The 14,127-nt window shown below is 42.9% G+C and overlaps 1 protein-coding gene across 7 annotated transcripts in view; it reads right to left on the bottom strand.

Annotated features, from left to right (window-relative positions):
- Positions 1 to 14,127, bottom strand: part of BMPER (BMP binding endothelial regulator) — a 247,675-nt gene that overhangs the window by 11,004 nt on the left and 222,544 nt on the right. For all 7 annotated transcript variants that reach the window (XM_027574993.2, XM_027574997.2, XM_027574991.2 and 4 more), the window contains one exon: positions 10,290 to 10,420. In XM_027574993.2, coding sequence (XP_027430794.2) covers positions 10,290 to 10,420 — 131 coding nt within the window. The remainder of the gene's footprint in view (positions 1 to 10,289; positions 10,421 to 14,127) is intronic.

Raw genomic sequence — 14,127 nt, 5'->3', positions numbered from 1 at the left:
CTCTCTCTGTCCCGAGATCTGATAGCCAACCCCTCCCTTGACTGTTTAGGCCTGGGAATGATAACAGCCTCTCTGTTATGAGCTAGGGTATGATATAATAAGAAATAAATATTTAGTCTTTGTCCCTAGTTCCTGGCACACAGCTCCTAAAGTCTGTGGAGTAATAAGTGTCTTTGGTATGCTAATGACATGACTGGTGGCTAGGGGAGCCCACACAGCTTCAAGATTGCGGGCTGGTCGCCAGAAAGACCAAGGCATAATTAGAGGGTTGCAACTTTCAGCCCCACCACCCAATCTCCAGGAAGGGGAGGAGGGGGTGGCTATTGAGTTCATCATCAGTGGCCAATGATTTCATCAATCATGCCTGCATAATGAAACTCCATAAAAACTCTTAAATGACTAACAACAAGGTTCAGAAAACTTCAGAGCTGAGGAACATATCAAGGTACTGGGAGGGTGGTGTCCTTTCTCCACTGGGACCGAAACTCCTGTGTCAGGACCCTTCTGTGCCTTGTTGTATGTACCTCTTTTTCTGTTCATTTGTATCCTTTACAATAAACCAGTAATAGTAAATAAAGTGTTTTCCAGAGTTTTGTGAGACATTCTAGCTGTTAAGTCTGAAAGGAAAGGAGGATTGTAAGAACACCTCTCTCCCCCTACTTTGCAGCCAAAACAGACAGAAGTGAGGGTAACCGAGGGACCTAATACTTGCAACTAGCATCTAAAGTGAGGGCAGTCTTGTGACACTGAGTCCTTAAGCCGGCGGAATCCGATGCTAACTCGGTGTAGTTAGTGTCAGAATTGAACTGAATTGTAGGGCACCCAGTTGGTCTCTGGAATGTTGGGAGAATTGGTTAGTATGAGAAAAACCCACACACATTTGGTGTCAAAATATTGTGAGTAAAAACAGTTCATTTCTAGGGCACTGGGCTTTTCTTTGTTATTTTCCTATACCCTATTTATTCCTTTTCAAGAAGTCCATCTATTAAACTCACCTCAATTAGTAAATGTGAGTGTGCCATTTGTTTTCTGGCTGGATCCCAAGTGATACAGTAGATAAGTAAAAAATTACTACTACTCGTTAATTCTACATTCCCTAACCTTACCGCTACCATGTAACTTTATTAAGTTGCTTCAGCTTTTCATAATTTAACTTTATTCTTTAGGCTACTTGGAACCTCCTCTAGGCAAGCCTGAGACCCACCCTCTGCCTTGATCTAGTGCCATTATCTAGCTTGATGAGTGTTAACTACCATCCACCCCATCTGCCCCTGTTCTAGACACTTCCCAACTTTTTCTCCCATCTCTCTTACCTGGATGAGCTGTCCCTTGACTGTATGCTCAGAGCACCTGCTGCCCCCCTCCATTCCTGCGTTTGCAACATGCAATTATAGTCATAGGTTTCCTTGTCTTCTCTCTCTCTCCAACCAAATCTAGGCCACTAGAGGGAAAGGCTATTTTGTTTCTCTATTTTCAGCAATAGTGTGCTGTTTAACATGTAGTAGGTAGTCAGAGGACTACTGAGTGATTGAATGCATTGGTATATGGATGAGTGAGTCGGCAGAACATAACTCTTCCTTTAAATCTTACTTGCTTTTCTGATAATCTTTTGGCTTTTGACAGATCCCATCAAAGTTTTTTTCTCTTTTAGTGGCTAACAGAATACCCTATATTTGTTTATGTCTAATAATTTGGAAACATCCTAGCGGAACAGCATATTCATATACAATAACTATATCCCTGTGTTGTTGTGTTTCCACAGACCAATGGTGTTCAAAACTGAAAATTAGTATCATCAGGGAGCTTCCTGATGCCTGACATTCCCCTCCCACCCTGCAAAAAAAAAACCCTAACCCAGGTAATTTTCCCATGCAGTCAGAATTGAGAACTTATCCTATATACAACCCTCACATTTATGCTTCAATCACTGCAGAGACTCATGCCTTTTTAGCAAATGAGAAAGCAACTATGTCCAAAGTGGAAGTAAGTGCACAATGGAAGCTCCCAAACATGTTGGGAGCTTCCCAACATCTTCCACCTAAAACTCTACTGGCGCTCTTCTGCAGTCTCAGACCACCCACACTCCCTTACTGATGGATTTAGGTCATCTACACAAGCATCCTTAACTCATCTCCCTACCACCTCTCTGCCACATCTGCACCCATCCTTGACCTGCCACTCTGGTTTCTGACCCATCTCCTCCAGGAACTTGCTCTATTAGTTGTCCTTCTCATTGCACATTTATCTTCTTCTCTGTTGGCTCCATCTTCTAAATATTACAAACATTTTCAGATCAATGCTAATCTTTGACAAAAAAAGATTCCTTAACATATCAGACTTATTTTCTTTTTCCTTTTACCTCTAAATCTCATAAAAGAGTTTACAGTCATTTTATTCAATTCCTCTGCAATTAATCAACATTAGTGACCTTTCTCACCTACCACTTTACTGAAGCAGTTACCACCAAAATTTTCAGTAGTGACTATATCTACTGATACACTGGTTGGCCCCATCCTCCCATAACCTCTCCACAAATTTTTTGGCCTTATTGTGCACTTTGTCTTATGACACTGAACTCCCCAGTTTCTAACACCTTGAGAACACCTTCTCCCCTGGGCTTCTTTGCCTACTCTCTTCTTCCCCTTACATTTTGTCTTCTCTCTCTCTCTCTCTCTCTCTCTTTCTATCAGCTACTACGGTGTCGTCTCTAATTTCTAGTTCTGATTCTCTTCCCAAGCTCATCATTTTCCAAGTCTTAATTCAAGCGGCACCTCCTCCAGGTAGCTTCCTGGATCTCCCCCAGAATATCCTTCCTCCCTCTGTACCCCAGAGCACTTTTCATGTTACAGTTATTTGTTTATTTGTTTTAATCCCCAGTTCTAGTGCAGCTGTAGTTCTTAATCAGAGATGCTTACAAGAGTCCCCTGAGGATCTTTTAAAAGGTGTTATTCCTCAGCCCCATTCCCTAAAGATTTTTGCTCTGAGTCTACAGCGGGACTCTTTAAGAGTTCCAGGGGTGCCTGTCATAGTTACCAATGACAAGCACCCCTGGTTGAAGAGGGTGAACTGCTGAGGCCCTGATCCTGTGGGCAGAGTCCTTATCTACCATGACCCAAGGCTCTGGCACAGGGCCAAGCACAGAGGAACAGCTTAATAAATGTTAGTGCTTGTTGGATGATGATTTAATCTCAATGATGCTCAATCCATCATCTCATTTCCCAGTGTGGATTACATTTGGCTGGCCTGGAGTTCATTTTCCACTCAGCTGCTTCCAGAAAGCCTCTTTGAACTCACTTTACCCTCCAGATAATTTGCTTCCCTTTAAATCTTGCAAGATCATTTGTAGGATGAAAACTCGATAGAATTTCCTCTTCCTCACCTGTTATTCTCTCCTTTTCCCACATGCTCTACATGAGCTCTCTCATGTCTCCTCTTTTCTCTGACCTTTCAATTCTTCCTTCTAGCTCTACCGCTTCACTTACTGATGCTCTGCTGTGACAGTTCACCTTTGACTAACTGAACACTGATTATTTCCTTCACAATCTACGGCTAGAAAGTAGAATGTAGAGAATGAAGAACTACTAGAAAAAAAGGGGGGGATCTTTTCTCATGGAACAAATACCACTTGCATTTCAGTTCAAATTAATAAACCTCTCCCACATATCTGCCATGTGGTGGGCATTCTCTTAGGCCAGGGAATCAAATGTGAATAAGATACCATCTCTGATCTCCAGTTACAGGAGTCTGGGCATACAACCAAAGAGGTGAAGGTGACATGTAAATAGATTCTTAATAAAATGCAAAGAAGTACCATAGTAGATCATGAAAGCAAAGTACCGTGGAGGAGTAAGAAGGAGACATCAACTCCATGTTGATGATGAGGGAGCAGAAGGCTAGCTGAGGACAAAGCAGAAACTGACACCCTACACCCTCCGCCCCCATGGGATATATGTGACATTCCTCAGGCACTCCTGGCTGCCCTAAAGGAAAAACAAATGGTTAACTGATAGAGATCACAGTCCTATAGGACAGCAATCTCCCTCAGTTTACAAATGTCCTAGTGATTTACAAAGAAGAAGATTTCTTGTCAATAACCTAACTTCCAGAGACCCATAACGCAGTTTCCTGAAGCTCTAACATCACCCTCCCCTCCATAAAACTGAGGGAAGCTGAGGCAGAAGGAAATGTAAATAAAAGTGAATTTCTTCTAAACCTGAAGCCCATTGACAAGGACGTGTGATAGGAGGAATGGAACATTCCTCCAGGGAACTCCCAACTGTCTTCCTGTTAGTGTCTCCTTAGAGGAGAAAACAGCCTTGGCTTGACAATAACCAGGTCTCCAGTATCCTGAGAGTCTTCTTTGGCATACGACAGTCCTTCTGAGCACCCCCTTTGTCCTCACCTCCCTAACTCCTGCGTATATAATCAGCCACTCCTCAAGACCACAGTGCAGCGGCTCTTTCTGCCCACGGGTCCTGTCCCCGGGCTTAAATAAAATCACCTTTTTGCACCAGAGACGTCTTAAGAATTCTTTCTTGTTCGTTGGCTCCAGACCTCACACCACTGAACCTCACCTATATTCTAAAACTTGATCATTGAGAGTAGGTCAGCGTCAAGGAGGACCTCAGAGAACAGAGCCCACTTAGGTCTTAAGAGGTGAGTAGCAACGGTCAGACAGACTGTGGTGGGAAGAGTTGTCCAGGAAGAGAGAAGAGAGAAGGGCAGGATGTGGGCAACAAATAACTGCCTGGCTCAATCAGGGAACAAGGGTCTCAATTTGGTAGGTGGGAGCACAGAATCTGAGGAGGGAGAGACGGGGAGACAAAAGTAGACAAGTAGGCAGGGGCTCTAAGTCTTGGCAAAGGGGAATCTTGGAAGGGTCTTAGCTGGGCGATGACATGATTAGGTTTGCCTTCAAACTGATCATCAACTTTTATATGATCCTAGAAAGTGAATACTGACTCGGACCCTGTTTGACCCTTCTGTGAATTCGAAGTTATTTCTAAAATATAACAGGCAAAAGGTAGTTTTTTAAAGCCTAAATGTGATCAATATGTACATATACATTTAAAAAAGGATTCAGCTGGTTAAATTAATTTTTTTTAAAAACCAGCAAACTACTAAAGTGATTAGGGTTGGCATGCATTTATTCTCAAGGGGGCACACAAGCAGCCACTGGGTAATGCATACAAGCAGTATTATGTGTTACTTTATGTGGTAACCCATAAAAGCGCTAGGTGTTGGCTTTATTAATAAATTCAATAAGCATGGCTCTGTGCCCTCTGGAACTCAGCTGTCTCCATGTCCCCCTACTGGGTGTTGAAGATCACCATACTGACTTTATCTCCTAAACTGTTACAGGAGGCATCCAGTAACTGGCCAAGGAAAAGCTCACTGTGTATAATGAAAGCAGTTGCTACAGCAAAGGGGCTAGGATCACCTGGAATTTGTAGAGGAAAAAAAAAAAAAAAGAAACAGAGGAAAAGGCTCACAGAACCCAGCGGACTAAATGATGTGCTACAGAAAGATACACGCTACTTTGAATATCCCAGCACCTTTCCCTCTTATAAGATGTATTACTGAAAGTGCAGTGACAATTAGCATCAGGCACAGGGAGGTGGCCAAAAAACCGTTAAGGATGGTGAAGTGAGATGCAGGAGCAAGATCAGAGCAAAGTTAGCAAGTAACAACCATTAGTGACAAGACACAAATGAATAGAAATTGGAGAGATCTGCATAACAAATGCTTGAATAAATTCATTGATGCTTATGTAAATATGCAAATAAATATATATTCATACTCAAATATATTTTTCCAATGCTCTTGCAGCTCTGTTTTCATAATGATGAACAACAGAGGCTGTAAGGCAAATTGACCTGGGTTTCATTCCCAACTTACTCATTTTGAGCTCTATGACTTGCAGCCAATCACTTAAATATTCTAAACCTCAATGTCCTTACCAGTAAAATGTGGGTAATAGAATGTTACCACATAGATTATAATGCAGATTTAAGATAAAATGTCATAAAAGTACTAGTATAGTCCTTGGGGCAAAAGAAGTGCTTAGAAAATGGTGAATATTAATATAAAGGGTCATTATTAAACTTTTATTATAGACCTTCATGATGGCCCACTGCCAAGTGTATTGTATTCGGTAATTCACATGCTAAGCCTCAGCGCCCTCAGTCCTTTCAGCCCCACATACACTTCCTGCTGGTAGTCATGATAGCGTTAAAATCCAGTCCAGCCTTGCAAATGTCATTTGCTCATTTCAGGGTTTCTTGCCTGGCTGGCTTCTTATCTGTTCAACTTCCAAGCTCTTTATTCTGGAAAATTTCTCTTCTCTGTATTAAGTGGCCTTAAGTGCTGTCATAAGTCAAAAGATCTGGGAGCTAAAAACAAGGAAAGAGTATCCTTATGGTCTTCAGTATTTCTGATCAATTGGAACTGGATCTACTGAAAGATGCTGCATGTCTCTGTAAATTTATTTTTCATGTACCAGCTGCCAATATGTGAAAGCTTAGTGTGTGTGTGTGTGTGTGTAAGGGTTCCCTGCAACTGCAGAGTTATACTTCACTCAGATGGCTCCATTAATTTTAAGTGGTAAATGGAACCTTTCAAGAGCCATATTCCTTGTCCATCAGAAAAGTACTTTTAGCTCCTAAGATTCGGTCCCTGAAATCGGGATCCTGGGGGAAACGTGTAGTCCTCAAATGCAGTGTGCGCACCCAGATGGTGCTACATAGAGCTCCAGGCCAGGAAGAGAGTGTTCCTAGACTCTGTATCTAATATAAGCCTTACCATAGCACCACCACAGCTAATAAAGTTTATAAGGTTCTGCAGAGTTCTAAATCACAGAGGATGGAAGCATCGGGCTTGCCTCCATATATCTTACTCATTTTCTGGTAGATTCAAGGGAAAGAGGACTCAAAGGCGAGAAAGGGAACCAGGAGTATTCAAGATGAACTGAAAGGGCTGGTCCCTCAAAAACATCACCTTCATTATGCTACCCACCCCACACTGATGCGTTAGGTGAGAGGTAAGCCATTTCCTCTTATTTTTTAGAAGCGTCAGCCACACCTTACTATTGCGATAGGGAAACTGAAGGACTTCATAAAAATCTACTTTCTGCTCCCTTTCCTGCTTCTATTCTTGCTAGGACCTGCACCTCCCACCCTACACATGTCTTAATGTAAGTCCTCCTTGTAAGGGATGAGGAGTTAACTATTTCTTTGGAGTCTTCCAGCACAATAGGTAATGTCTAAGGAATTATGGGGCAAAGTCATCATGTGCATATTCCAGACCACTAGCGCTAGACATCTCAAGGATGCCAAGACACCCTGGTTCCAGGGAATAAGTGACTCATGATGGACACCTAGACCCTGCCCTTGTTCTGACCAGTTCCTATATGCCTGAGAAGACATGTGCACCAGACCACAATTGTCAGTAAAGACTCCAGACCCCACACAAAGTTGAGACTCATCCTCCATTCCCTTTCTGAGTTTCCCAGATGCTCTGTCTGTATCTTCTCTATATATACCTTCAATAAACTCTGCTCTCACTTCCTCCTGGCTCATGTTTGCTTTCCATCCTGTGTGAAGCCAAGGACCTTCTCGGTTGGTCTTGCAGGATCCCCTCTGGGTCCTCTGGTCCAGCCTGCCGGCATTACTATGAGTTATTTTTATCAATCAATACTCCTTTGAGAAGGGTGGCATTGACAGAGAGGCACTCTTGCTGTGGAAAGTGAACTCAGATACAAAGATCGGACTTGGGTTTGCAGAGGAGAGAGAGCAAATTCCAAAAGGAAAGTCAGAAGAACGTAAAAGGGCTTGGTGCTTTTCAAGAACACAGACTAGTGACTTTGTCAAGGGGCAGCTTGGAGAAGTTTTAGTAACCCCAAAATACCTGGCATCCTACCCCCTCAAAGCCACCCAAATAGGCATAAAAATTAACTCAGTGGTTTCTTTTTCTTTTTAATTATTATTTTGTTATGTTAGCCACCTTATAGTACATCATTTAACTCAGTGGTTTCAACTCTGGCTGCAGGTCAGAATCACCTGAGAAGGTTTTGTTTTGTTTTGTTTTGATTTATTTTGTTTTAAGATTTTATTTATTTGAGAGAGAGAGAGCACATGGGGGGTGGGGTAGAAGGAAAAGAGAATCTCAAGCAGACTCCACACTGAGCATGGAGCCTGATGTGGGGCTCAATCCCAGGACCCTGAGATCATCACCTGAGCCAAAACCAAGAGTCAGACACTTAACCAACTGCCCCACCCAGGTGCCCCTCACCTGAGAGGTTTTAAAAGCTACAGAAGGCCAGTTAAAGCAGGCTGTTTGGGCATGGGGCCCAGGCACAGGTTTCTGGTTTATTTTTTAAACTCCCTAGTGACTCCAGTGTCCAGACAGACTGAGACCCACTGCTCAAACAAGACTGGAGGCGCCTGGGTGGCTCAGTCGTTAAGCGTCTGCCTTCCGGCTCAGGTCATGATCCCAGGGTCCTGGGATCGAGGCCCGCATCGGGCTCCCTGCTCAGCGGGAAAGCCTGCTTCTCCCTCTCCCACTCCCCCTGCTGTGTTCCCTCTCTCCCTTGTGTCTCTCTCTGTCAAATAAATGAATAAAATCTTAAAAAAAAAAAAAAAACAAGATGGCCTTGCACTGAAAACACAGCTTCAATGCAATTCTTCTTGACCCTCCTTCCAACCAGATGACCACTTGCATCCTCCACCAATATAGGCATTCTAGAGTTAGTAGTGCCACGGATTGCCTTCTTTTCTAATAGGAGAGCTATGGTTATTAGGATTGGCATAGAATTAGTAACAACTCCAGTCTCTTCATTCCAGGCAAATCTGCCCCTTTTCAGAAAAATGTTGGCCAACACTTGAAGTAAGTGACAAATATTCTGTCATCTCACCTTCAAATCTAAATAGCAGCAGCTGCTTCTATGAGTTGGACACTCTTCCAGATGTTTCATATATATATATATATCACCGATGCTTATCACTCTGTTTAGTAGATATTATTGTAAAATTCCAAACCAGAGCGGGAATCTCTCTTCTTCTCTCCCCGTACACTGCCTCCATCTTAATCCAAGCCACCATGGTTCACCACCACTACTGTAGCAGCCTCCTGCCTGGTTACCTGCTTTCAATTTTGCCCCAGCCCATCTATTCCCCCCCACGGTAGCCTGGACACAGGGTGATCTTTGGAAAGCAGAAAGAGGCTTGCTTAAAGCCCACCAGTGACTCCCACTCCTCTTAGAATAAAGGCTACCCACCTTCCCAAGACCTGAAAATCCCTGCATGATCCAGCTCTTGCTTCTCCTCCACCCTCATTTTATGCCCCTCTTCCCCTTGCCCACCGTGCTTGAGCCACACTGGCTCCCTTCCAGTTCAAGAGCATGCTATCTTAGTCCTACTTTGTGGCCATCAAATACATTTCTTCTGCATAGAATGCTTGCCCTGACTCCCTTCGATCCTTCAAGACTCAGCTGAAATGTCACAGCCTCAGAGAAGCTTTCCCTTGTCACCACCTAAGGAGCCACCCACTCCCTCTCCATTTGCTTTCTATTGCTCTGCCTTATTTGCTTCCTTCATCCCACTTAACATACTTAGCAAGTATTTGTTGTAGAGTTACGATTTTTGTCTGGTTCTCCTTTTGGACTGTGGGCACCTCAATGACAAGGGCTTCTACTCTTAGAGTCACCAGAGTACCCGCTGTGCTCAACACAATGCCCAGCACTTAGCCACTGGGTAAGAAATAGTTTTCGAATGAACAAAGAAGTCCATTTTCCAGATTTCAAATAAGCCAATTAACTTGCCGGAGATCAAAGAGCTCTAACAAGGAATATAGAAATCTCTCTCAGAGGCAAAAGAACATTCTCCTAGGGTTTAACAATCCTTCTCTTTCAAAAAAAATCACACTTATCCTGAAGACCTTAAATGACTGTAATCATCATGAATCTTCTTTGCTCCACACATAACCTAAGCCCCAGCTGTGACTGTCCACGTGCTAAGTACATCCAGCTGGTAGCTTGAGGTTGGGAGGATTTTGCAACAGTGGAAATCCTTAAATTGTTCAAATGTGCTTCTCACAAAGCATTTTTCTTAAGTGCTTTCTATCCTGCCTAGTGGGAAGCCCTTGTATTTTATCAAGTTGCAATCTAGTTGGACTACTGATGGAATTTCCCTTTGGCCAAGGGGGGATGTGGCCCACATCAGCAAGTCTCTTCCATTGCTATTTTGGGAGCTGTAGGGAACTTCTGATGGATGGATACACTGGGAATTTCTCACCTGCACAGTTCTGCTGAGGCTCCCAGTGGACACTGATGCCCTCTCTCTGGCAGGCCCGGGTATATGCCAGGAATGACTCGCAGTAACAGTTTTTATGGACTGGACATTCACACATGTCTGTCACGCAGGACCTAAGGAACCCAACAGAAAGAAATGAACATGTAAAAATATCAAATTATCACACACCCTAAATATGACTTGCAGAAAGGGGTGGGTGGGTGGATGTCAAACCTTGACTGGCCATTAAAGATTGCTATTTTAGATCGGAAATCTAAAAATGGCATAAAAGTTCTGCATGAAGCCTTACTGGGTATCTCTGAACAACGTGATATTAGGTTTCTTTTCTTCTAGAGCAGGACTGTCCAAGAAAACTTTCTGCAATGATGGAAATGTTCTACAATCTCCACTGTCCAAAGCAGTTCTACCACCCATATCTGGCTATTGAACACTTAGAATGTATCTAGTGTGTGTGAGGAACCAAATTTTTTATTTGATTTAATTTTAATTAACTTAAATGCAAATAATCAATATACCTAGAGGTTACCATGTTGGAAAGGCAGCTCCTAGGCTATCGTCACCATCAAAGTGCTGTCATTTTGTGAATAGCTCTAAGAATCATAGTTTCTACTTCAATATAACCAAAATAGTGACCAACTTGATGAAAGTATAAAATCCCAGGATGAACCATGAGAGACTATGGACTCTGGGAAACAATCTGCGGGTTTTAGAGGGTAGGGGGGTGAGGGGATGGGTTAGCCTGGTGAAGGGTATTAGGGAGGGCACATAATGCATGGAGCACTGGGTGTTATAGGCAAACAATGAATCATGGAACACTACATCAAAAACTAATGATGTACTCTATGATGACTAACATAAATAAATAGATAGATAGATAGATAGATAGATAGATAGATAGATAGATAGATAAATAAATAAAATAAAATCCCAGGGCTTTCTGAAGACGTACAATTAAGATTCACTTTTGCAGTCACTTGGAATCTTAAGTTTTTTGAGAAACACTGAACCTCATTCTTTAGAATATGGGGTGATAAATTCCAAATAAAGCAAAACTTTCAACTCCTCATTAGACTGAAAGATAAAGAGGATTGAGCCAAGGTCTTCAAAGCTTAAGTTTAAATATGGAAATGATGGGCCAGGACATCAGAAGAACTGAAACGGACTCAAATGTAAACTAACAAATTTTCAAGCACATTAACCTCCAGGACACAGTAATGAACTTACGTTGGTATGTCCTATTACCATTTACAAAGTGCTTGTGTCTGTCACTGAGTGCTACATAGGACAAAACAGAGTCCCTATTTTATAAATAAAGAGGCCATTTTACAAATGAATAGATGGGCCCAAAGTCCCATTAAAAAGTGGCAAAAGAGTGAATTAAATTACATCCTCCCACACTCAGGCTCTTCCTTTTATGCCATAGAACCATCTTCATCTTCACCTTCCAGCAAGTTCACTCCCTCCCAGTTTGGATTTGACATTTACGCAAGAGACCTTCAAGATTAAGAACATTAAACTACCCTTATTTTTCTTTTCATACTCTTGTTCAGTGAAACCTCTTCCTTATAGAATCTAATTCCAGGCTGAAAGCAAAAACAAATAATAATAATAATAATAATAATAATAATATTCAAGATTACAAACAGCACAGATGATCTTGAAAAGTGACCAGGATGTGATAATCCAATGTGAATACACCAGCATTTTCTCTTGGTGTGGGACGTGTGTACACATCAGATTACAGAGAGTGGCCCTCTAGCTCTGTGTAAAGGCTGGTGCACTGCCTACTTGGAACAAGAATTAGGTGCCAAAACCGTATTAAAGAATCAGTAGACTCACCATGTACACGCAAAGTTACTACAGCCCAACCCTCAAGAACACAGCCTTGGAAATATGAACTAACAGGGGCAAAAGAGCAACTGTACTGAAACCTGACAAGCCTCTTCCATGTCATCAAGTGAGAAATTATCTGATGACTGATACTTAAGACAGAAAATTATTTGATGACTGATACAGGACAGAAAAACAGATCTCTCTCTCTCTCTGAAATAATAAAGACTGTATTTCCTTTTTTTTCTAAGATTTTATTTATTTCAGAGATAGAGGGAGAGAGAGAGAGGGAGAGAGGGATGGGGAGGAACAGAGGGAGAGGGACAAGCAGAGTCCGTGCTGAGCCCAACGCGGGGCTCGATCCCAAGACCCTGAGATCATGACCTGAGCTGAAGTCAAGACTAAGGTCTAACTGACTTAACCGACTAAGCCACCCAGGTGTCCCAAGACTGTATTTCTTAATACCTCTTCCCACTTGCATTACAGAAACCCTGTGAAATCATGCTCACTTGCAAACCCTTTCCTGCACCAGACACCGTGCTGTGTCTTTAAATTCTTGCAGAGCCTCCAGGCTTCCGAGAAAAGCCAACTAAAGCCTGTTCTTAAAACGGCCTCTAAACATCTGAGGACCAACACTCCTCAACACCACTGCCTTTGCTGTTTTCATTTTCGTTTCAGACCAACCCACACCCATCACACTCCCGCTCAGCTCAGACTTCACAGCGAGGCTTCGGCTGCTAGAGCTAACCTCTCATCCTGCCCCTGGCCTCACTCCCTGGGGACTTCCCTGGCCCGTGCGGTGCTGGTCTCTTGGGCACGGGTCCCACCGACGCAACAGGGATGCAGTGGGACCGAGTGGGCCCGATGAAATGATGGGCCTCGTGTGGGAACGAGGTGGTCTCCGCGTGAGGAAACACATCCTCTGATCTGAAAGAACAACTATATCGACTCCGTAAAACTGTGTGGACAGTAAACAGAATTTAATTGGTTTGGGTGAAAGAATTGTTAGTGAACTTTTTCCTTCTTTTCTCTTTCTTTCTACTGGTTGTCTTAGGAAGCTATTTATACGATTTAAAATAAACTAGGGACAGCTAAATCCAATTCACCGAGACTGTCGAAAGAAAATGTGGTAAGCCCATATTTAATGTGGAAGCCCACATTTAACAACCACCCCACATCTGCCCTCCATCTCCACAACAGGCCACGCAGGGCACACACGCAGTCCACAGTGGATCTGCCCTTTAAAACAAAGGAAGATTTGAGCTAACTCTATTACTTGGCGCTCATGAGGAACACCACCACCAGAAGAAAAAACAATTGTCAAAGCCACCCTTGGCAGGGAATATTTCACATATATTAAAGGCTTGGGAGATGTGTTTTGTCACAGAAGTTAAAACTACAAGATGTCTTTTTTTTCCACTTGTCAAGTTGATACTTTTTTACACCAGATCATACCCAGGGTTTCTGACAGAATGGAGAAAGAGAGGGTCCCTACTCAGCTGGCAGAGTGAACAACTCTTAGCTCTTACGTCGGGCATTTTGCTACCATCGGCTTGTATGGGGACTATCTCATTTAGCCCACACAGCGACGGGGTCTGAGGCATGTCTTATGATCGGCCCACTTTTGGGGAAACTGGAGCTTGGAGGTGTTAGCTTGCTCAAGGCCACATGGCTGACTTCGGATGTGGAACTGCAAAACCAGGACTGTGATTCAGGTCTTTCTCATCTCCATCCCCATATTAATAACAACTGCATTAGAAGATCTTTCTAGGGAGCAATTTGGCAATACTAATAAATAGCCCTAAGGAAGCTCCCTCCTTCGGCAGGGAAATTTCACACCCAAGAAAATAATAATGCATGTGGACAGAGACTCTGTACACAGGGGTTTTCATCATAATGCTATTTAAAATGAAAAAGAGAGCAGGGGGATAACCTGAATTGCCTGCAACAGGAGCTAGTTAAATACATCTAGGTGACCTTTATACCCTGC

The sequence above is a fragment of the Zalophus californianus genome, chromosome 12 (genome assembly GCF_009762305.2).
Source record: "Zalophus californianus isolate mZalCal1 chromosome 12, mZalCal1.pri.v2, whole genome shotgun sequence".
NCBI lineage: Eukaryota > Metazoa > Chordata > Mammalia > Carnivora > Otariidae > Zalophus > Zalophus californianus.
Note: the sequence above shows the minus strand (reverse complement) of the source record. Positions and strands in the feature narration are given on the sequence as shown.